Raw genomic sequence first — 25,400 nt, 5'->3', positions numbered from 1 at the left:
GAGTCATTCCCAGTTTTGCCTTAGCTCCCCCAGCCGACCTCAGCCAGGGGCACCCATGATAGCAGCTGACAGTACAGAACGAAAGATAACCATCATCTTATTGCCAATTTACAACGGCAGCACATGGTACAGAATGACTGATAACTGTCTCTGCTATCATGCAAAAGCAAACGAATGCTGCTGTGTAGCGCTGCAGTAACGCCTCTGTCAATGGCATCCAGTACACATACGGTGACCGTAAAAAAAAAGCTGAACGGGCTCCATGGTTGCCGTACTATGGCGTCTGTCCGGGGCAATCCAGGGAAAAAGGGTGCGAAATGATTGTCTGCCGTTGTTTTCCCGGAGGAAGGAATGAGTGACGACATTTACCCAGAACCACCCGCGACAATTATTTTTGCCCCATCAGGCACTGGGATCTCAACCCAGAATTTCAAGGGGCGGGGGAGACTGTGGGAACTATGAGATAGCTACGGGATAGCTACCCACAGTGCAACGCTCCAGAAAATCGACGCTAGCCTTGGTACATGGACGCACACCGCTGAATTATTGTGCTTTGTGTGGCCGCATGCGCTCAACTTTATACAATCTGTTTTACAAAACCGGTTTATGTAAAATCGGAATAATCCTGTAGTGTAGACATACCCTAGAATAGCCTTTTCTCCCCACACTTCCAACTATTGGTACAGCAACAGTGGGAGCACTAGCATCAATAGAGTGCAGGTTTGTCGGTGTTTTAAACATTGTACCATTTCGGCCAACTCAGAGAGACAGTAGTTAAAATGCCACATGTCTTCACGCCACTCTTACCATCGCTATCACTGATGGAATTTCACAAGGGGGAAATTTTAAGCATAATATAGTGTTGACAAGGTCAATGGGTATACATTTACAGTATATCAGCACTCATCCATCTGGCCTTCCTTCTCAGAGATGTGGGCATTTATTAGTCACTAAAATACCCAGACAGTAGGTGAGGTAATTTAACACTTCAGAATTTTGAAGTATGTAATTTCTGACCTGTCATCCTCCCTCCTCCCCCGATTGGTTCCACAAAGTGAGTGTCTATTACTTTTTACTTTCAAAGAATAGTAACTGCATGTATGTGCATGTTTAAGCTCTAAATTGAGCTCTTCTAAAGCATTTCACTGTAATTGCTGCTGCTTGTGGATGCTGCTTTGTTGTTCTCATCACCAGAACTCATTTATTTTTTCATAAGTAATCTGTTTGGAAAGCTTTAGAATGTTTACAACTGCAAAATATAGAACTATATTTTTAAAACACAACCACAGAAGATGCAATAAAAATGTGACAATTCTAAAATAAATAGATAAGAATAGTGTTTCAAAGTTGCAAATAGCTGATGAATTGTCTCCTCTAACAGACCTGTGACTTATCTTTTAGTTCTTATACCACTAGTCCACAGTTACAGTAGATGGATTCCACTGTAACATAAATAATTAAAGTTCCTTTAGCAACAGTGGTGAAAGGTCTTTTCTTTAAATTATTTATGTAGCATTTTATAGTGCTCTGTGTTAAGTATACTGTTGGTTTCCTCAGCTTGAAGCCATGAGGGAAAAGAATCCCTTTTCTCAAAAGTGTGTAAAAGGCTAATAGGAATTGTTGGAGGAAAAGATATTAGCTTGTCTTATCCAGGAAGAAGGTTACAAAGTAAAAATGTCCCAAGCTGAGGAAAGAATCCTCACCCAATGTGCTTTGGGGAATTACAGCTGAATTTGGTATGGATTCAGAAAGATGGTTTTCAGTGAATGGTTTGAAGTATTTGGTTAAGTGGCATCATAGTGGCTCTTATCAGCTTTATCCAGGTAAGATCTTCAGTGATTATATAGAATATCTTCATCCTGTGACTTTAGACATTTAGTAATTACCAGGAAGGTGCTGAGATGCTCATTATAAAAAAAAGTTTTTTGTCTGAAATTGAAATCTACAATAATATTAAAAGATGCATACAAATAAATCACTGAAATATATTCTAACCTTATTCTTTTGGAAGGTTTAAATCAGAGCTTTCAAAGCCAGATTATCTTTAACACTTTTCAATATTTAATTGATAAGAACAATGCATGTTCTGTGGAATAGCAATCTTTTGTAAATAAAACAAAACAAAAATAACTCAAAAGGTATATCATGCTTCTTATGACGGATTTAGATTTGTGAAAAGTAAGTTAGCCAGTCTGTCACATATGTACATAATCAAGAAAATAAAATGAAACAGACTCCCTGTCCATGGAGTGGCAGATTTCCTCCTCTTAATTTTTATTTTATTGAAAAGTTGGGAAAACTTCCTATAGGTATATCATGGTGTGTGCTAACTTTTAAGCCATAGAGAGAATTTGTTTTCCAGATGTTTTATAGATCGATTTCTGTTTCTCCCCTTAGACAACGGCATGTTTTAGTGTCAGCATTGTGGTGCAGCTGCTTACAGGTTGTACATTTACTAAGGTTAATAGGTTTCTGTGTTTTGTATCATCTATTCAGATTTCAATATAGAAAACCAAAGTGGCAAATTGAACAAGACTTTAAAAAAATATTTTTGTCCATAGTATGGATTGAAGTACTGTTGTCATCTGGATGGGAGTTAAAGAATAAAAGAAAAAATTGTTAGTTTGTTGGAAGAAAGTGAGGAACAAAACTACAATTGCTCCTTTGAGAAATGATAGCAGTGGTCCTAGAATAGGATGAAATAAAATGCAGTGTAAGAATGTCCTGGAGCATATTAACTCATGGACAAAGAAGGCTGAGAGAAGTAGTGGGTGAGTATGTAAAGAAACTAGGAGGGTTCTGGGTGTGGCCAACGTGAACAGTCATTTCAAAGCATATTTGAATGTCATAAGTATGTATAGAAGTCTGTGAGGGGCTGGAGGAAAATAATCATCTTAAGAAATTTTGGGACAAAGGCAAAGAGTAACTTTGATCACTCAAGCCTACTCTTTTTCTGGATTGCTAGATTCAAACTGTTAATCTTTGGTTTCAACCAAAAGAGCCAAAGTGATCAGCGGCTAGCCATTATGGAGATAAAAACATGGTGTGGGTGTCACCATTCTGGGGGCACTCAGGACTGAGAATCACCTTGTTACCCCCTGTCTCCAGCCTGAGAGAGTACTGCCTGTGCCTGGCTTGGTGTCAACTCCCTAAGGTCACCAGTCTTTTAGGAAATCAAGCAGTCTTCTTGGGGCTATGCCGGCCCTTTCTTCACCTTGCAGGTTGACAGTAGATTCATCCCAGTTCATGAGTCATTCCCTTGTGATCCTCTGTCCCAAAGGAACAATGTGCCCCATTTTACTGGTTTTAAATAAAACATAAGAATGGCCATACTGGGTCAGATCAATGGTCCATTTAGCCCTGTATCCTGCCTTCTGACCAGATGCTTCTGAGGGAATGAACAAAACGGCAATTTATCAAGTGATCCATCCCCTATTGTCCACTCCCACCTTCTGAGCGTTGGAGGCTTAGGGCAGGGGTTCTCACAACCAATTTTTTTTGGTGGCTTCAGAGTGCAGTCACCAACTCTCACTGGTGGCCTCACTGACACTTTTTCCTGAAATACTTAATTAACTTTAGGAAAAACAATAAAATAATCACAGATGCACATCCAAATCATTGTAATGTATATTTGTATGGTGTTTTGGCAGACTCAGTAATAATAATCATGCTGTCTCCCCCTTGGGGAGTGATATTTGTATATTTGTTAATATCATAGCACACTTAGTAGCTTCCTGGGAGGCTATGAAAAGTGATAAATGATATTAACAAACATACAAATATCACTTTTTACAGTGAGCTAGTACGTCTGCTGTGAAAAGTGGATACTTGCATGTTTGTTAATATCACTTTTTTCAGCAAGCCCCAGGACCCATTAAGCTCTGGGGCAGGGGGTTGGGGAGGTAACGGGGGGACAGAGGTGATGGTGGGATGGATGTGGGGCAGGGGAAAGCAGTAGGGCTCGGGACGATGGGAGGGGATGGATGCTGGGCTGTGGGAGGCAGCCGGGGGCCAGTGGCAATGGGAGAAGAGGCCCACTGTTGCGTGGCCAGTGCCAGGGCCTCGTGTCTGCTGCCATGTGGCTAGGGCTGTGACTCAGTGCCTGTGGCCAGAGCCTGGAGCTGGGGACAGGAACTGGGTGGCTGGAACCAGGGATCGGAGCTCGTTGCCACGCAGCCGGAGCTGTGAGTCAGCACCCGGGGTCAGTGCCTGCTACCACACGGCCAGAGCACGGAGCCAGGTGCTGAAGCCTGGGGCTGCATGGCTGGAGCCAAGAGTCATCAGCCACTGGTGCAAGACTGGAGCCAGTGCTCGCTGCTGTGCGGCCAGGGGTCGGCACCTGGGGCCAGCTCCTGCCACCATGTGGCTGGAGCCCAGGATCCGAGCTGTGAGTTGACGCCTGCTGCTGTTCAGCTAGGGAAGGGGATCAGCGGCAGGGCTGGAGCTGCGTGGCTGGAACCTGGGGCTAGCGTCTGCCAACACATGGCTTGGAACTGGGGTCCAGAAGCGGACTGCAGCTGTGGAGCTGGGTGTCACCTGCTGCCCCGTGGCCAGAGCCAGGGATTGGCATCCAAAGCCCCGTGGTTGGAGCCCACTGCCGTGCAGCTGGACCTGGGGCTTGTTGGTGCCTGGTGCCAGTACTTTTCACTGTGCAGCTGGAGCTTGGGACTGGAGCCAGGGGCCAGTGCCTGCTGCCACACAGCTGGAACCAGGGGTTGGAGGCAGAAGTCCTGCAGCTGGAGGTCAGGGCTACCTGGCTGGAGTTGGGAGGTTAGTACCCACTCCCCTGCGGTCGGAGCCTGTGGCTCTATAGTCAGTCTCCTGAAGTTCTGCTGCCCAAACCCTCTCCCCCCAAGGTGGGTCAAGAACTAACCTTACTCCTGCAGCGTTGTGCCCCACTTCTCTCCAGAGACAGGGCAGGGCAGCACATCCAGAAGCAACAAGGAGTGAATGGGAGGGGCCAGTGCTTCCCCCACCCCCTCTTTCTGCTATCACCGCATAGGAGACTATCATGGCTGCATGAAACCCCCCTGGTGGCCGCATTTGAGAACCTTGGCTTAGGGACACAGAGCATGGGGTTGCATCCCTGACCATCTTGGCTAATAGCCATAGATGAATCTATCCTCCATGAACTTATCTAATTCTTTTTTGAATCCAGTTATATTTTGGCTTTTGCACATCCCATAGTAATGAGTTCGAGGTCATCTGTGTGTTGTGTGAAGTACTTCCTTGTGTGTATGTTAAACCTCCTGCCTGTTAATGTAATTGGATGACTCTTGGTTTGTGTGCTATGTGAAGGAGTAAATAATATTTCCTTATTCACTTTCTTCACATTCATGATTTTATAGACCTCTGTCATATTCCCCCCTTTGTTGTCTCTTTTCTAAGCTGAACAGTCCCAGTCTTTTTAATCTCTCCTCCTGTGGAAGCTGTTCCATACCACTAATAATTTTTGTTGCCCTTCTCTGTACTTTTTCTAATTCTAATATCTTTTTTGAGATGGGGCAACTAGAACTGCACACAGTGTTCAAGGTGTGGGAGTACCATGGATTAATATAGAGACATGATATTTTCTGTCTTATTATCTATCCCTTTTCTAATAGTTCTGAATATTCTGTTACCTTTTTGACTGCTGCTGCACATTGAGCAGTTGTTTTCAGAGATGTAGCCACAATGACTCCAAGATCTCTTGCTTGAGTGATAACAGTTAACTTAGATCCCATCGTTTCATATGTATAGTTGGGATTATGTTTTTCAATGTGCATTACTTTGCTTTTATCAACATTGAACCTCATCTGCCATTTTCTTGCCCAGTTGCACAGTTTTGTGAGATCCCCTTGTAACTCTTCGCGGTCTGCTTTGGACTTAACTATCTTGAGTAAGTTAGTATTGTCTTCAAACTTTGCCACTCCACAGTTTATCCCTTTTTTCAAGTAATTTATGAGTATGTTAAACAGTGCTGGTTTTAGTCAGATACTGGGGGATCCTGCCATTTCTTGCTCTCTATTGTGAAAACTGACCATTTATTCCTACCCTTTGTTTCCTATATTTTAATCAGTTACTGAAGTTAGGCTTACCAGCCTGTAATTGCCGAGGTGGCCTCTGGAGCCTTTTTTAAAAATTGGCATTACAATAGCTATCTTTGATACCTTACATGTTACTCCTTATGGATAAATATCTGGTAAGACATTTGTTTGGTATAGTGAGTTTGTCAAGTCTGAGGTGAGAATTGTTTGCAAAGATTAGGGGATCCTTTGCGTCACAGTAGGGTATTTGGGGAGGGAATGTAAAAGGTGAATCTGACTCAGTACTAGAATGTGTAATTATATGTGACTAGCCAAGAGGATGTGTGTATACAAAGTGGAAATGGAGTCCTTGGAGGCAGTAGCTAGGTATAACAAAAATCCAGTACTCATAGGTGGCAAGTTATATGGGCCTGTGGTGGCCATGCTACACCAATATTTAGGAATGTGGGCCTGGCTCCACCAATGTTTGGGCTTACTGCGCTTTGGGGGGCCCCATGCTTCAGAGGGATGCAAGGTCAAGGGCAGCCCGGGGGCTTGACTTAGGGGGTTTGATGCCAGCAGCAGCGATTGACCCTGCCCCAGCCCAGCCTAGCCTGCTTTGCTTCACACCGCCCCGCCTGCTCCTGGCTTCACTCAGGGGATGGGGCAGAAGCCAAAAAGAGGCAGGGTGGGGTTTGGGGGAAGGGGTGGAATTGGGTGGGGGTGAGGTGGCCGGGTTGCTTACTGCTGCTGGCCCCAGGCCCCCTGCTAAGCCCCAGGCTGCCCTGGACCCTGCATCCCCCTGAAGTGCAGGGCCCAGGGCATTTGCCCCAGTCCATCCTATGGATGAGGCAGCTCTGTCTGTACCCCATGTCCCCCTGAAGCATGGGGGGCCCCCAAAATGTGGGGTTTGGGGCTGTTGCTCCATTCTGTCCTATGGAAAGATTGGCTTTGCTTGGACCCGTTCTGGGCACCATCAAAAATTATACAAACCTGGCGCCCATGCCAGCACTTACAAACTTGAAAGCAGGGACTGGAATAAAATGAGGAATTCTGAAGGCCCTCACAAAACTGTTTTGAGAGGAACTGTGGGTATTGCTTTCAGAAACCATTTTGGGGAGGGGTAAGGAGACAGGGATTCAGATTGAGAAGCCACAAGAGAACTAGTGGAGGCAGTGTACTACAGAATGTTTATTCTGTGCACTGAGCAGACAAAGTCTCAGACTCTTCTTTCTAGCTGACCCTCAGTTGCCATCTGCACAGCACCATCAGAGATCTGTGCAAAGCAAAGTAATTTTAATTTGTAAATTCACACCTACTCTACTCTGAGAGGACCTTAATTCCAGTCATTGAAACAGATTGTAGCACACTAAAGTAAAATAAATAGAGGCACTTATTAAACTTCTGGGAAAAAAAATGTGTCCCATGTTTTCAGATTAACAAAAACCATTGCAGAAATGTGTGCAGATTTTGGAAGAACACTGACTGAGCATGTATTTGGGATTAGAAAGGAACTTTCAGGTTAATTGTTTTGGAATAATTATTCATATTAATGGTAAAAATTTCCTTTTCTGAAATGTTTTAATAAAATCTGTAAGTATTTACAATTCTGGGACTATTTTAAGATAGTTCTTGTGGCCCAACTCCCAGCTCCTATTGGCTGGGAACCATGGCCAGTGGTGCTCCAGGGGCCATGCCCACAGGCGGAGGCAGCACATGGAGCTAGGCGATGAGGGAGGGAAGTTCCTGTTGCCTTTCCAGGGAGCCCCCCCCAGGTAAGTACCTCCCCACACCTCAGCCCTAGGCCCCCCCCCCCCCCCAGCTCTTGCTGCTAGGAGGCAGCGGGGGCCCCAAGATTGCCCCAGCAGCAGCCAGCTTGACTGGCCCAGAAGCTGCCCGAGCTGCTCAGATGGATCCTGAGGCTGCTGCACTGGGCTGCTGCAGAAGACACCGAGGTCACAGAAAGTCATGGAATCTGTGACCTCCATGACAAACATGGAGCCTTAATAAGACGACAGAAAATATATTGCTTCTGTATAAATCCATGGTACGCCTGCTTCTTGAATACTATGTGCAGATGTGGTCACCTCATCTCAAAAAAAAAATATATACTGGAATTAGAAAACATTCAGAAAAGGGCAACAAAAATGATTAGGGGTATGGAACTGCTTCCATATGAGGAGAGATTAAAAAGACTGGGACTTTTCAGCTTGGAAAAGAGATGACTAAGGGGGAATATGATTAAGGTCTATAAAACCATGACTGGTGTGGAGAAAGTAAATAAGGAAGTGTTTATTTACTCCTCATAACAAGAGCTAGAGGTCACCAAATGAAAATAATAAGCAGCAGGTTTAAAACAAAAGGAAGTATTTCTTCACACAATGCACAGTCAGCTCTTTGCCAGAGGATGCTGTGAAGGCCAAGACTACAACATGATTCAAAAAAAGAACTAGATACAGTCATGGAGGATAGGTCCATCAGTGGCTATTAGCCAAGATAGGCAGGGATAGTGTCCTTAGCTTCTGTTTGCCAGAAGCTGGGAATGAGCGACAGGGAATGGATCACTCAAGGATTACCTGTTCTGTTCATTCCCTCTGAAGCACCTGGCATTCGCCACTGTCAGAAGACAGGATACTAGGCTAGATGGACCATTGGCCATCCTGGGTCTGACCATTCTGATGTTGTGGTTCACACTTCAGTCAACCACCACTCAAGGCCTCCCTAGAACAAAGCACTCCTAGTTCACACTTTTCAAACAAACACATGCACAGTCAAGCAGTCCCTACAACTAGCACTAGTCAAACTGATGGTCACAGCAGAGATACTCAGCTATCCACCCCATCAACTCAAAACACAGCCCCCAGTGCAGCACTGTAAGGGTGCGAACTCACCCCTGTGGCACCTCCTGCTGGTCTGTTCCAGGAATTAGCTCTCCAGCCTCCAGAGTGCCCTCGGGCAGACTACAGTATCAGCCTACTCATCACTGGCAAGGTTGGGTTTGGACCTGCTGCCTTTACCTACCTCTGGGCTGCCCTCTGCAACCCCAAGTACCTGTTGGCCTTATGCTAGGCCACAGCCTGGGGCTTTCCAGGCTGGAGCTCCCCAGCTCCTCTGCCTTTCCCCAGCCCTGTTCCATTCAGATACCTTGTCTCTAGCTCCCTGCAGCCAGGCCTCCTCCCTCTACAGGCAGAGGGAGATTGACTGGGCTCCTAGCTTACTGCCTCTTATAAGGGCCAGCTGGGCCTGATAGGCTCAGCTGTGGCCAAGCCCCAATCTTCCCATATCAGCCCAGGCTTCTTGCCCCAGCCACAGCCCTCTCCTGGGCTGTTTTCCACCCCGAAGGGCAGGAGTGGGTAACCACCCCACTGCAAGCACCTACCTCAAGAGCACTCACCATAGCTCTTCTCGGATAGCTTCAAGGCAAACTCCCTCTGTTTCCTTCCCCTCTGTTCATTCCTCTTTCTTGAGTGGTAAGTGCTCATTTAGACGGCATCATTCTGTATGTAGCGTTGGGATTATGTTTTCCAGTGTGGATTAGTTTGCATTTGTCAACACGGAATTTTATCTGTCATTTTGTTGCCCAGTTACCCAGTTTTGTGAGATCCTTTAGTAACTCTTTGTAATCTGCTTTGGATCTAACTATCTTGAGTAATTTAGTATCGTTGGCAAACTTTACCATCTCACACTTCACTGCCTTTTCCAGATGATTTATGAATATGTTGAACACCACAGATGCCCAGTACAGACCCTTGGGAGACTCTGCTATTTACCTCTCTCTATTATGAAAACTGACCCTTTAATCCTACTCTTCGTTTCCTGTCTTTTAATCCGTCATTGATCCATGAGAGAACCTTTCCTCTTATCCCATGATTGTCTACTTTGCTTAACAGCTTTGGTGATCTTGTCAAAGTCTTTCTGAAAGTCTATGTACTCTATATCCACTGGGCCACCCTTGTCCACAAGATTGTTGGCCCCCTCAAAAAATTCTAATAGGTTGGTGAGACATTATTTCCCTTTGCACATGGTGTGTTGACTCTTCCCAAACATACCATGTTCATCTATATGCCTGATAATTCTGTTCTTTGTATAGTTTCATCCAGTGTGTCTGGTCCTGAAGTTAGGCGGACTGACCTGTAATTGCTAGGATTGCCTTTGGAGCTTTTTTAAAAAATTGGCATTACATTAGCTACCCTCCAGTCATCTGTTAGAGATTGATTTAAGTGATAGGTTATATACCATTTAGTTGTTCTGCAATTTCATGTTTGAGTTCCTTCAGAACTCTTGGATGAATACTGTGACGGGATCCCCGGGGTGCAGCCTGGACCATGGGACCGCTGTGCCCCCTTAACTCTCCAACCTGGATTGTCTCTCACAGTGCTTTGCTAGTGACAAGCAGGAAGCTGTTATGACTCAGCACAACTGCATGTGGAGTCCCACAAGGAGCTAGATTGCATGAATGCTCCCAGAGCCCCTCATGAATCATGCAGAAAAAGGTGCCAGCTAAATCCCACCAGCTCCCAGCCTTGTGCCTCAGGAATATACCATCTTGCACTGCTCTAGACGAGCTATGAAAATTTATTAATTGGTTCAGCACTGCATCAATGGAAAGTGGATTCTCTAAGCAGATTTACCAAACACTTTGGGCAAACTCACTGTTAAAGATAAACAGTTAAGCAAGTTTATTGATTACAAAAGATAGATTTTAAATGAAAATAAATGATAGGCAAAAAGTCAGTTAGTTACCAAAATAAAATAAAATGTAAGCACACAGTCTAAACTCTCAACCCTATTAGACTGGGTAACATCTAGATTAAGAATTTTTTCTCTTCCCACTGGATATTGTGGTCCTTAATATATAGGTTTTTTCCCTTAAACCTGGGCATTTTTTTTTTTGGTGCTTCTGGTGTTTTTTTTAATTTGGGGTATACATATATTGTGAACCTCTGTTATGGTGTTTTTAAATAGTCCCCTTGCAGTTTGCAGCCATTTGACCTTTCAGCTGTTCTTTTTAATTTCCACTTAACTACCTTCTTCATTTTGTTTAGTTCTCCTTTTTGAATTTTAAATGCTACTGTGTTTGGTTTCTTTGGAATTTTTCCCCCTTCAGTGATGTTTAAATTTAATTACAATATGGTCACTATTCCTAAGCGGTTCAGCTATATTCACCTCTTGGACTAGATCCTGTTCTCCACTTAGGACTAAATCAAGAATTGCCTCTCCCTTTGTGGGTTCCAGGACAAGATGTTCTAAGAAGCAGTTATTTATGGTGTCTAGAAATTTTATCTCTACATCCTGAGGTGACATTACCCAGTCAATATAACGATAGTTGAAATTCCCTTTTATTATTGCATTTTCTGTTAGTCTTTCTAATCTCTCTGAGCATTTCACAGTCACTGTCGCCATCTTGGCCAAGTGTTTGGTAGTACGTTCCTACTTCTGTTCTCTTACTGTTCAAGCATAGAATTTCTATCCATAGAGCTTCTGTGGTGCAGTTTGATTCATTTAAGATTTTTATTGTATTTGACTCTATGCTTTCTTTCACATACATCAGCATGACCTTCTCTGTCATTCCTGTATGTTTTGAACCCTGGTACTACTGTATCTCATTGATTATCCTCATTTCACTAAGGTCCTGTGACGCCTTTTACTTCATTATCCTCATTTACTGCTAGGCACTCCAATTTGCCCATCTTAGCATTTGTATATAAGCGCTTGTACGTTTTGTTAATCTTCAGTTGCTTGCTTTCAAGTGTTATATTTAAATAGGACTCTCATGTTTGATTTTTTTCCTCACTATCTACTATTTGTACTTTACCAACTTCTTTCCTTTACATAGAGTTCCTTTTTAATAAATTTATCCATAAGGGAAGTCTCTGCCTGTACCGTATGTTCCTCTGTGCCTGTCAGCTTTCCCTTAGCCCTTAGTTAAAAAAATTTGCTGTAATTTAACATTTAACCTTTTAAATTTTACATGCCAGCAGTCTGATTCCATTTTGGTTTAGGTGAAGCCCATCCTTCCTGCATAGGCTCCTCCTTTCCCAAGAGGTTCCCAGTTTCTAATAAACCTAAAACCCTCCTCCCTACACAATTGTCTCATACACACATTGAGACCATAGAGTTCTGCCTGTCTTTCTGGCCCTATGCATGGAACTGGAAGCATTCACAGAATGTTACCAGGGAGGTCCTGGACTTTAATCTCTTACCTGCGAACCAAAAGTTGACCTCCAGGACATCTTTTCTTCTTTTCCCTATATCACTGGTACCTACATGTTACCACAACCACCAGGTCCTCCACAGCATTGCACATAAATCTGTCTAGATATCTTGTGAGATCTGTAACTTTCACACCCAACAGGCAATTTACCATGCGGTTCTCCCAGTTATCAAAATGCCAACTGTTCATATATCTAATATTCAAATCCCCCATTAGTATTACCTTGTTCTTCCTAACTGGAGTTCCTCTCCAGAAGGAATATCTTCAGTGTGAGAGGATACCTTGACATCATCTGGAAGGAGGGTCCCAATGATGGGATTGTTTCCCTCCTCTCCAGCCTGATGTGTTCCTTCCCCAAGTGTTTCATCCTCCTTAAGAGCAGAGAGGCTGTCTGGGGATGGAACCGCTTCATTGTGTCTCTGAAATTCTCCTCTGATTACCTTTCTGTCTCCCTTAGCTATTCTAGTTCAGCTACTCTGGCCTCAAGATGCCGTACTGTGTTTCTGGGGGACATGAGCAATTTGCACCACATGCACACCTACAACTCCTGCACATGAGGCAGATAATCATATGTGCTACATGCAGTGCAATAAACTGGACAGCCCCTACTCTGCTGCTAGACTTCTGCCTGCAATATTTTTACGCTTGCAGGGGTTGCGGTGGTGTTTTGTTTTTGTTTGGAGGTTGGTATAATTGGTCTAAGTTTGTTTGTTAGGGATGTTTATTAGGTGTTCTGGGGTTATTGTTTTTTCACCTACAAGTTCATCCTTGCAATGAACAACACCTATCATCTTCTCTTAGCCTCTATAGTTGCAGCTAACCTTTTTGGTGTTCTTAAATCACAGCAACATCATATTACAGCTTTTAACATAGTTTGTATATATCTGTGGGATAATGAGAATATTTTGTCAACATTGTTTTGTGGAATGTAGTTGGACTAGTGGTTTCTTATTTTAAATATTCATTTTTTCCTAAGTTCAGATAGAAAATATTTTTAGCTGTACTTCTTACCTTTGTTTTTCCAAAGAGAGTGAAACATTCTATTTAGAAACACTTGACTATTGTAGTAAACTAGGTTACTGTTCTTTATTAGCCTTCCAGAGAATTTTTTAGGGGCAGTATCATGTTAAGAAGAATGCAGTGTCCCCTAAGAAGGGGAGGCTTTATAGTAGCAGCCTCTAAGAAGACTCTTACTATGGGTTATTTGTCCCACACAGATTTGGAGGTCACTGAGCCCCAAAGTTTCTTGCAGTTCTTTTGCTGCTGTATGTAGGGCAGAGGTGAGTCCCTGCCAGTGTCAGAAAGTTCACTGACCAAGTTTGGAGCGTGTACTGCAATGCTCCAAGAATGAAAGGTACCTCTGGGGCCGATTTATTATCTACCCCTCTCCTCAGTTGCATCCTTTCCCTCATTTTCCATATTCAGTAGTCAGTATCAATCAACTCATAGAACTTGGAACTGCACATAAGGCTTTGCTGCCTGGTGTTATTGAATCTTCTTAAAGGAGAGGAACTGTGGAGAACTGCAGCCCCCCTGATTATCGTGAAAGTGTGGGTACTTCTGGGGCACATGTGCCCAAAGTTCTGGTTCAGAGTGCTCCTGGCTCCTTGGTGCTCTAAGCAGTAGTTGCTTCAAAGAAGTGCATTATTGCCCTTACAATAGTTAATTATCTTTGTAATTGGATAGGAAAGAATTTTGAGAGGTTATTTTTTAGTGCAGTTGGTCCTAAAAGAGTGAAGAGTGTTTTGTGATGTCTGCGCTATTGTGAACTCATGAAAAGCCTACTAAAAAGTTACTAAGGAGTGGAGAATAGAAAAAAAATAATTCTACTGGCAGGTGTCTTTGTGCTTTTTCAACAGAGCTAAACAGCAGTGATTTAAAAGACTGTATCAGTGATAATAGTCTCAGTAGCAATGCTAGTCTTCCCAGTGTACAGAGCTGTCGACGACTCCGAGAAAGAAGAGTTGCAAGCTGGGCCGTTTCATTTGAACGTCTTCTTCAGGATCCTTTTGGCATTAGATTTTTCTCTGTAAGTAGTGAGGGGCAAGAAGGGGACTTCCAAAACATCTAATATCTCTGCAAAGATTTTTTCCTGTGATTGTTATCTGTTTTTCTTGGCACTGTCCTTAGATTTTAGAGTTAAGAGATCATTGTAACACAAAAGGATTGACACTTCAAGCGTATTTATTAGCAAAAACTAAACTGTCTTTTCAGCTGGACCAAGAAAATCTGCAGGTTCCTACATACTGCATATTGTACTGCAGTACAATAGATGTCCAATACTCTTTTAGCTGATGACAATGAAAATTTTACCCTTATCCTTTGTGTCTGAATATTTAGTAAGGCGTCCATATCTCCTATGTCAGTGGCATTCAACTGGATTTGCAACTGTAGGCAAGATAATATTTTTACAGTTGTAAATGTCTGTCTAAATAATTTTTAAAGAATTGATAGACTATTCAGCAATTTGCATGATCAAAACTTTGTTTTATCCACATGGAAGTTTTTCAATTGATGTGCAAGTCTGTCTAGTTATACTGGATAAGTGCATTTCCTACGTGTGAATTAAACCTCACAGCACCCTTGTGAGGGAATATGTAACGTTATCCCCATTTGAAAAATAAGAAAATTGTGAGGCACTTATTTGACTTGGTCACAGTCACACACTGTCTGATGCAGAACACAGATCTGAATCAAGAAAATGAGTTAATGTCAAAACTATTTTCACAAGCAAACTAGATAGAAATTTAAGGAGGGGGGTGTTAAATTCTGCAGAAAGCCAGGGAAAGACCTTTCCCACCCAAAACAGCCCTTTCTGTTCCTTAGGCTTTTAATTATCCTAGCAACAACTAGGATCTCTGGAAAAGATTTGTGGAAATGATGGACATTTTTACCAGTGTTAATGGAAATTTCTTTAATACATTTTTGCAACATTTGTATAAAAATATGAGTGATACTCTCTAATTTGCTTAACCTAAATGAAGTTATTGTACTACGGAAGTGTTTGCAAAATGACATCAGAAGATAGCCAGACAGAAAAAGCAGATGTATAGCTGCATCAGGAAATAAAGGAGAGATCTGAATCTGTATATGTACTTAATGATTAATTCTCATGAGTAAGAGAGAAGTCATTGCAGAGGTCTGCTGAGCCTGTATTGGCAAAATGTACACCTTCTGTCTCCCTAGCATCCCATTACAAAGTAATATGTCCTTTTAAAATAAGAAAGTACAGTGTGCTAATCGTCCAGGGCCTGAGTTTGAAGAGCATAGTTTTTCACACACCTGACTTGCAGAGTCCTTGATGCATGCAGACAAGCTGCAGTTCTTCTCCAAGGAGTGTCCCTGTGGGTGCTCCACTTCCTGTTGATGCGTCTCTGCGTCTTTGATTGGAGAATTTCAGCAGCAGTGTTCGTCTGGGTCATGCATGCGCTGTCCCTGTCTTGCGCCGTTGTCAGTGCCTATCTTGCGCCGCGACCTGATCTCCCTCAGTTCCTTCTCAACCGTCCTTGGCATGAGACAGAGCTCCCTGGAGTGTGATAGCTGATATCTTTGTTTACTGTGTAGAATAGTTAGAGTAGTTGTTTGTTTACTAGTTAGATTTACCTACCCTTTTTCTTCCTCCTTTATTTTTCTCAATTTTTTAAAAAATTGTTTCCTACCCTTACCATAGTTTGGTTCACCAGGTTTCAAGTGCTTCCTTTCCTGCCAGGAAGGTACCACGGTATTGGATGGTTACTCTTAATGTGTTCAATGCTTAGGTGAGACACACATTCCACAAAAGTGTTCTCACTGCAGCAACTTAATGGCTCGCGCCAAGAAGGACAGAAATCTGCATCTAAAACTTATCCTTATGGAAAAGTCTCTGCGCCTGGCATCTCATTCCGGCCAGCAGACACCCTCCTAAAAAGTAACAAGGAAGAGAACAGCATCTTCTCCCTCAAAAGAACCACCGAAAAAGAAGTGGTCTCCGACTTATTCAATATCCTTGGTACCGACCACACTGCAGCTGAGTATGTATGAGGCACCAGGATCCTCCAGCACCTCCCACACCATACCTTCTGCCAAACCCAAGTAGGTAGTCTCTGAGTCAAGAGGCAAACAAAAGCTCATCTCCTCTGTTGTGGTACTGATGTAACTGCTGAAAGATGCGGACCGAGACTCTCCTCGTGGTGTATGGTGCCACCACCTGACAACACAGAGCACCTAGGCATTGGCATTAACATCCACAGCTGCAATGACGCTATTGGTGTCGACCACTTCGGCGCCAAAACCATTAGCATCACACCATTTCCTGCAGCATAAGGACTTATTGGTATCATCGATATCTGAATACCTGCTTTTCAGCACTGATATATTCTCCGGTATACACGGTACCAGGCCACCTGATTCACCGATGGCCCTTCCATTTTCCAGTGAGGAAGAGGATAATGAGGAGGAGGATGTTTTTCTCATGGCACCACTCCTCTCCTGTCCAACCTACTCCTGCACTAGGGCCACCTGTATGGATGAGACATCATCCCGGTCCCAAAACCCACAGCTGGCATGCCATGCCTCCACCTATGCCTTATTGGGACATCAGGCGGCATACTTGAGGCAATATCCCAAGCCCCTAAGTCCGTACAGGGAAAGGCTTAGGTCTCTCCCACCATCCTCTGTGGCTGCACTATCAGAGCCCATTGAAGAGAGCTTTGAGGAACAAGAGGAAGCCCTGGAACAGGACACAACACCACCTGCCAATATTTCCTCTTCTTCCCCAGGACAGGCCATAATGCCTCAGCCATGGATGATTTCAAACACTTGCAAGAACTCTTCAGGAGAGCTGCAGACTGCCTGGAGATCCCACTAGAGGAGGTCCCAGAGTCCCACATTCTGCAGACTTAATTGGCTTCAAAAATAGTGCTTCCAATAAATGATGCACTCATGGAATCAGCCAAAACCATATGACAGACTCCGGCAACAAAGTATCATGTCCCCTCAAAAGGGATAGACTTTTTATTTTCCCACACATCACTGAACTCTCTGGTCGTCAACCAGTACGATAGACAACATCAATATAGATCCATGCCAAGGAGTGGAAATGGCTAGAACTTTCGAATGGTCAGTTACTCAGTATTGATGGCAAAGAATGACCACGTAAAGTACTCCAAACTTGCAGAATTTATTGATGATATTCCAGAAGAGAAAAGGGATGAATTCAAATCCATCTTAACTGAGGGTCAGCTTCTGGCCAGAACTGCCCTACAGGCATCCCTAGATGTGGCAGCCCTGGCAGCATGATCACGGCCACTGCCGTTGTTATGCGCCTATTGTTGTGACTTCAACTGTCCGGTTTCCCTAGGGAAGTATAGTCTGCACTGGAGGACCTCCTCTTTGATGGCTGAAACTGCCTCAAAGACAGACAAAGCCCTCCACACCCTGAAGGACTCTTGGGCATCTCTCCGCACCTTGGGGATATACATACCTGCAATCAAAAGAGAACAGGGTACATATTCTCCCTACAATCACACAAGATCACCCCATACGCTCAACAGAGACACCAAGAGACACAGCGAAAGGCAGAGACCTTTGAGGCGTCGACCACCTGTGCTTCAGTCATCTATATCTCAGCCATCCTCTGCTAAACAACAATTTTGAGGATTTGGTTGAGGGTCTGAGCAACCTCCCCCACCTACCACACCATCGTCCATCCCCCGTTTTGGCTACTATTTGTCTCTTTTCTATTCAGCATGGATTTCCATCACCACAGACAAATGGGTCCTTGAAATAATCCATACAGGCTATGCAATACCATTCATCTCCATTCCCCCTATGCACTCTCTCTCCCCATCCTTCTTCATGGACCTTCTCACAAACAACTTCTATTGCAGGAAGTAAACCATATGTTACTTCTGGGCGCAGTATAACCAGTACTCAACACAGAGGGAAGGGCTTTTATTCCCATTACTTCTTAACCCAGAAAATGAATGGAGGATGGATGCCTATTCTAGACCTCAGAAATATCAACAGATTCATAAGGATCCAACAGTTCCTTATGGTCACACTAGCAACAACAATACCAGCACTGGAACAAGGGGACTGGTTTTCAGCTCTCGACCTCCTAGATGCCTATTTCCACGTAACCATACACACTGCTCACAGGAGGTTTCTTAGATTTACTCTGGGATCAGAACATTACCAATACAAAGTTCTGCCTTTCGGTTTCTTGACGGCACCATGAGTCTTCTCCAAAATTCTCATGGAAGTGGCAACGCATCTCTGCAAACAAGGTGTAATAATATCCCCCTATCTGGAAGATTGTCTATTAAAAGCTCCCACTCAGGCAGATGCTCTTGACATTACAAACAGGAACTTGACCTCTTCCTGAGACTGGGTTTACAGAAAAACACACAAAAATCAACTCTAAATCCCGTACAGAAGTTAGACTTCATTGGGGCCCATCTTGATTCTCTGGAAGCCAGAACATCATTACCAATGAACAGTTTCATCACTCTAACCAACTTCATCTCTTTGTCACTGACAGTCCTCACATATCAGCACGAACCTGCCTTCAACTATTAGGACATATGGCGGCAACCACAATTATGGTATGACATGTGCATCTTCACACGTGCTATCTTCAGGGCTGGCTAAGAACTGTCTACATACCACACAAACACAGCCTAAACAGACACCTTGCCATGCTGATCAAAGCGAAAGATTCTCTACACTGGTGGATGCAACCCCACAATGTGTGCATGGAAGTCCCTTTCACTCAGACTCCACCTTCAATAATAATCACAACCAATGTCTCTTTGATAGGCTGGGGAGCCCATCTACAACACCACATGATTTGGGGCAGATGGTCTCTTTGTGAGACCTGCCTCTGGAAATTTCCACTACATGCATCTGATGAAGTAGGTATTCACCCACGAAAGCTTATGCTCCAATATGTCTGTTCATCTGTAAGGTGCCACAGGACTCTTTTTTTCTTACTTTTTACAGATCCAGACTAACACGGCGATCCCTCTTATACTATCTCAGCCTGGTACCTCCCAGGTCATCAAAATACTACAGTGGATATGCTGAGCAGAGAATTTTCTCAGGATCACGAATGGGAACTAAATAACATGGTCCTGCAAAACATATTCAGACACTGTGGTCACCCATCCATCGACTTCTTTGCAACATCTCAGAACAGCAAATGCCCACAATTCTGCTTGAGAGCAGGTTGGGGCCGCAGTCCCTGTGGGATGCTTTCCTCCTCCAATGCGAAGCATACCTGTTATGTGCATTCCCTCCGATCCCCTTTTTTATCAAGGGTGATACACAAAATATGTAGCAAGAAGGCCAAAGTGATATTGATAGTCTCAACATGGCCCAGACAGACTTGGTACCTGTACCTGTTGCGGATGATAGTATGCTCACCTTGCACTCTTCCACATCTGCCAGACATTCTATCACAGGATGCCAGATGGGTTCACCACCCAAACCTGGAGAGACTTCACCTGAAAGCATGGCTCCTACATGGTTCCATCACGACAAGCTAGCCTCTTTGGCCTGGGTTAAAGACCTATTGCTAAACAGTAGAAGGACAACAATGCACAATACTTACTTTCACAAATGGAAGAGGTTCCGCATACAGTGCCAGAACAAACATATTAGTGTTTCTATACCCCTACTCTTGATATTGGACTGTATCTTGAGACTAAAGACATCAGGGAGCTCTCCCTTAGCTCAGTCAAGGTACATTATGTGGCTATTACCGTTTTTCACCACAAGATCAATGGGACATTGATATTTGCCCATCCGAGCACCCATTTCCTTACAGGTATCAAGAATGTTTACCCCGAAGTGTGTGTACCTACTCCACCTTGGGATTTGAATTTAGTGTTACATTCCCTCGCCGGACCCCCATTTGAACCCTTAGCAACATGCTCTCTGATACATCTATCTATTAAAGTGGTGTTCTTAGTGTCTATCACATCTGCCTGCTGAATGGGTGACTTAGGGACCCTCCTGGCACACTTGCCTTACACCATCTTTTTCCAGGACAAGATCACACTAAGACCCCACCCAAAATTTCTATTTGAAGAATCTTCGTCCTTCAATATAAACTGAGTCCATCTTTCCCCATTCTTCCCTAAACCTGATGGGAACATGCAGGACTCAGTATTACATACCCTAGACGTCAGGTGTGCACTAGCGTTCTACCTTCACAAAAGTAAACCTTTCAGAAAATCTCTGATGCTTTTCATTTCCACTATGGGAAATGGCTACAAGGCTTTGCTATCTCTACACAGAGACCATCTAAATGGATCTCCGGGTGCATCCACCTCTGTTATCAACAAAAGAACCTGCAACCCCCATCTGGGATCAGAACTCACTCTACTAGATCCCTTTCAACTTCATGATTTTGTTGTTCAGAAAAGCTACTGGACATATGTAGAGCAGCCACTTGGGCTTCTCTACACACTTTTACAAAACACTATGCAATTGACCAGAGTTCAAGATCAGATGCATTGCTAGATCTTACATTGTTATCTCACTCACTTATCTGAAGCCCCTTCCATCCAATGTAGGGCACTGCTCGACAGTCACCTGAAGTGGAACACCCACAGGGACAGTCCTCAAAGAAGAAGAGAAGGTCACTCAGCCTATGCAGTAACTTATGTTCTTCAAGATGGGTGTCCCTGGGGGTTTTCCACTACCCACTCTCCTCCCCTCTACTTCGGAATTCAATTTCCAGACTGAAAAGGAACTGAGAGGAGTTGGGTCTCATGCGCTATATGGGTGCTGACAACAGCGTGAGACAGGGACAGCCCATGCACAACCCAGACGGATACTGCTGCTGAAATTCTGCAATCAAAGGTGCAGGGATGCACCAACACCTGAATTGGAGCACCCATAGGATCACACTTTTCAAAGAACCTCAGTTACTGCACAGGGTGAGTAACCTTCTCTTCATACACAAACTCTGTTATATGTTTGATATTCAGAAATAAAAAGAAAAAATAAGCACAAACTAAACTTCTTTCCATCCTAAATAGAGTAATGCTTTAATGAACGCATTGACAAAGAACCCATCCAGAGGGAGAGGAGTGAAAGTAAAATGCTTTTTTAATATATAAAAAAGTGCTTTGTCTTGAGTTGGATGTTCGTTTCTTGCCATAGCTTCTATTTTGCTCAGCCTAGCAGCCTAAAGTTCTCAGCATTAGTGAATAAAGAGTGACTTTCTTTTTAGTTTTAAATGACTCTTAAGTATTTCTGAGTTCAGTATTAGTCTTACTGAAAAATTATGCAGTATGGGAACCATTGAGTAGATTGTAAACCAATTGCTGATGTGCTTTAATATTGGTTTAAAAGTCAAAAAGAAATGTTTATATTTAAGAATTAAACTCTTTAAATATTAATTCATTTATGATAAAGAATTATTATTAAATCAGGTTGGAAATTGGTTTCACAGGTCTTCTACTGGGCATTCACACTGCTAATGTCACAAATTACCTCTCTTTTCAGCAAAGTGGCAGCCTCAAGTGCTATATTCAGAAAGGTTTTATTCTAATTAAAAATTTAAAAAAAATATAATAAGGCTCATACCAATTTAAGCAACTAGCAAAGGATGTAAGTGAGGACCACTTACATGATTAAAAATTGCACTCTAGGGAAACATTTTCACTGTCTCCATTGTACCCTGTTAGAATGTCAATTGAAGATAAGCAACTTCCCAATAGTGTAACTATTTTAGTATAACTAAAAATTATTTAAATCCTTATTAAAATCTTGTTCATTAGTCTGTGAACCAGTCTTACAATGCAAAGTTCTAAACAGTCTTTGTACACTGAAATATGTTGATTGGAACTTGATTCAGTATTGCAAATTGAACAAGTTCTAAATAAATGGAAAGGGTCAGTGTTTGGCAGATCTGATCCTTAATTTAGGAATTATGTTTTTAAAAAGCCTGATTCTGAGACCAATAATATTTTCATTATTTAAAAAAAAACCCAACATGGAGACTCCAACCTCTCCTCCCCTCTTCTCCCCCCATAAATATGTTGTTTTAAGCAACTTGTCTTTATTTTGTGACATATGTTTTATATGCTTACTTTTTTCTCCTAGGAATTTCTACGGAAAGAATTTAGTGAAGAAAATATTTTATTCTGGCAGGCCTGTGAATATTTTAACCATGTACCTGCACATGACAAAAAAGAGGTAAAAATAATGCTATATATTCAAGTATAAAGTTGCTAGCTAAAAGCTGATCTCCAAGGCAATTGAGATAATTTGGACTGTTCTTAATCTTCGTCTTGTGGTTCTATCTGAGCTGGGTTGAGGACACAGTCATTTTGTTTCGGGGTCTCTCTTGGGGATCTCAGTTCCATAAGAGTATCTCCCAGAATCCAATTGTCGTTCTATTTAGGATTCTGTGAAAGACCTTTTTATTCCGTTTAGTCCTTATTTGAGTCCTTATTTAGTCCTTATTTTGTGGGACACCTACTTTTGTAGAATCATAGAAATGTAGGACTGAAAGGAACCTCAAAAGGTTATTTAGTCCAGTCCCCTGTGCTGAGGCAGGACTAAGTAAACCTTAGATAATCCTTGACAGATATTTGTCTAACCCGGGGTGGGCAAACTTTTTTGGGCCGAGGGCCACATCGGGGTTGCGAAACAGTTTGGAGGGCCAGGTAAGTACAGCTGTGCCTCTCCAAACAGCCTGCCCCCACCCCCTGACTGGCCCCCTCAGAGCCCCCAACCCATCCAACCCCCATGGCTCCTTGTCCCCTGACCTTCCCCTTTTGGGACTGTCCCCTCTGCCCCCCCCCCCCCCCACCTGTCCTCTGACTGCCCTGATCCCTATCCACACCCCTGCCAGGCCCCATGGGACTCCCACACCTATCCAGCCCCCCACTTCCTGTCCCCTGATTGCCCAACCCCTATCCATATCCCCGCCCCGGGACTCCCATGCCTATCCAGCCCCCCTGTTCCCCATCCCCTGATCCCCCCCCCTCCAGAATCACTCCCTTCTCCCTGTCCCCTGATTGCCCCTCAGAATCCCCCGCCCCTTATCCAAGCAGGAGCGGTGGGCCAGAGTGCATGGCAGCATCACTATGGGGGAGAGGAGATAGCAAGGGAGGGGCTGGGGGTTAGCCTCCCTGGCCAGGAGCTCAGGAGCCGGGCAGGATGGTCTTGCAGGCTGGATGTGGCCTGCGGGCCATGGTTTGCCCATTTCTGGTTTAACCTGTTCTTAAAAGCCTCCAATGAAGAGGATTCCATAATCTGCCTTGAAATCCTATTTTAGTGCATAAGTATAGTTAGAGCTAGAAAGTTTTTGTAACATTTAACCTGAATCTCCCTTTCCATTGATGAAGCTGATTACTACTTGTCCTACCTCCAGTGGACATGGTCAGCAGTTGAGTTTATAACTGCCCTTTAACATATTTGAAGACTGTTATCATTTTTCCCCTCTGTCTTCCTTTCTAAAGACCAAACATACCAAGTTTTTTTAACCTTTCCTCATAGGTAAGATTTATTAAGCCTTTTTTCATTTTGGTTGCTCTCCTCTGGACTCTCTCCAGTTTGTCAACATCTTTCTTAAACTGTGTCACCCAAAACTGGACACAGTAATGTGGCTGAGGCCTCACCAGTACAGAATAGAGCAGACTATTACCTCCCATGTTTTACATATGATACTTCCATTAAAATACCCCATAATGATATTAGCTTTTTTCACAACTTCATTACATTGTTGACTCATGTTCAATGTGCGACTACTCACTCTAACCCTAGATACTTTTTGGCAGTACTACCACCTAGCCAGTTATTCCCCATTTTGTAGTTGTGCATTTGATTTTTTTCCATCTTAAGTGAAGTACTTTGAACTTGTCTTTATTGAATTTCATCTTGTTGATTTCAGACTGATCCCTCAATTTATCAAGATCATTTTGAATTCTAAGCCTATCCTCCCAAGGGTTTTCAATCCCTTCCCAGCTTGGTGTCATCAGCAAATTGTAAAGCATACTCACCACGTCATTAATTAAAATATTTAATAGTACCAGATGTAGGACAGTCCCCTCCATGACCCTACTAGTTCCCCTCAGCAAACCACTGATAACTATGCTGTATCTTTAAATCAGTGTTACACTCACCTTGTAGTAATTTAATCTATACCACATTTCTCTTATTGGTTTATGAGAATATCATGTGGGATTGTGTCAAAAGCCTTTCACTAGTACTTCCTTTTTTTTTCCTGAAACCACCTCAGGGCACTGAACCCGATTTGGTTTAATTTCCTTTCATTGTATTCAGAATTTAGTTGTTTATAAAATAAGCAACTAAAAAATAGAAAGATCAAGATTTTTTTACTGCAGATATTCAAGTATATGGTTAAATTTTACTGCCTTCTCTAATTTAAGACTTAGTGCTTTTTAAAAAAAATCGTGAAGTCACAAGCTTTTATTGTACTTTTGAAGCAACATTTGACAGGCTTGACATTTATTATTATTGCACTTTGAATATTTTAAATTTCATTGTAAATTTCTCTTGATCGGAACATTTAATTACTTAGCAACTGCTCTGACACAAAAATATTTGTAACGTTAAAGAGAATAAAAATTTTGGCAACCTAAAAATTTACAAAAAGAGATGTTTACTAAAATTGCAATGAACAGTAGCTTCTAGATTTTTAAATCTCAACAAAGGAAAACAAAAGGAGTAATGTAGATGGGCACAAGACATCAATGTTTATTTGAAAAATTGAAAAACTAAGCTGCTTTCTTTTCTCTAGAGACCAAATTAAGGGTCCCCATATACTGAGATATATAATTGCTTCTGTTTTTCGTTTGAGAATAAGAGTGTACAGAAATAGCATGTTTAACATATACCTGGATTGTTACAAACACATCAGAAGCAGGAACCATACTAGTGAGTGGGGCCACTAACTGATGGAGTTGCTAAAGGAGCACTCAAGGAAGACAGTGCCATTGTGGAGAAGCTAAATAAATTTTTTGCATTGGTCTGCACTGCAGATAATGTGACGGAGATTCCCACACTTGAGCCATTCTTTTTAGGTGACAGATCTGAGGAACTGTCACAGACTGAGGTGTCAGTGGAGGAGGTTTTGGGACAAATGGATAAATTAAACCGTAATAAGTCAGCAGGACCAGATGGTTAATACTCAGTAGTTCTGAAGCAACTCAACTATGAAA

General features: G+C 42.9%; 1 protein-coding gene across 6 annotated transcripts in view; it reads left to right on the top strand.

Moving 5' to 3' along the window:
• The window catches only part of RGS12 (regulator of G protein signaling 12), a 168,153-nt gene that overhangs the window by 79,822 nt on the left and 62,931 nt on the right, over positions 1-25,400 (top strand). For 4 of the 6 annotated variants that reach the window (XM_032788633.2, XM_032788635.2, XM_032788636.2 and 1 more), the window contains 2 exons: positions 14,079-14,248; positions 22,315-22,407. In XM_032788633.2, the coding sequence (XP_032644524.1) occupies positions 14,079-14,248; positions 22,315-22,407 (263 nt within the window). Of the gene's footprint in view, positions 1-2,422; positions 2,772-14,078; positions 14,249-21,028; positions 21,144-22,314; positions 22,408-25,400 lie in introns of those variants that run through there. The other 2 variants (XM_032788637.2, XM_075066622.1) reach the window with 2 other exon arrangements.

This window comes from Chelonoidis abingdonii, chromosome 5 (genome assembly GCF_003597395.2).
Source record: "Chelonoidis abingdonii isolate Lonesome George chromosome 5, CheloAbing_2.0, whole genome shotgun sequence".
Classification (NCBI taxonomy): Eukaryota; Metazoa; Chordata; order Testudines; family Testudinidae; genus Chelonoidis; species Chelonoidis abingdonii.
This window is presented reverse-complemented; position numbering and strand designations above follow the sequence as displayed.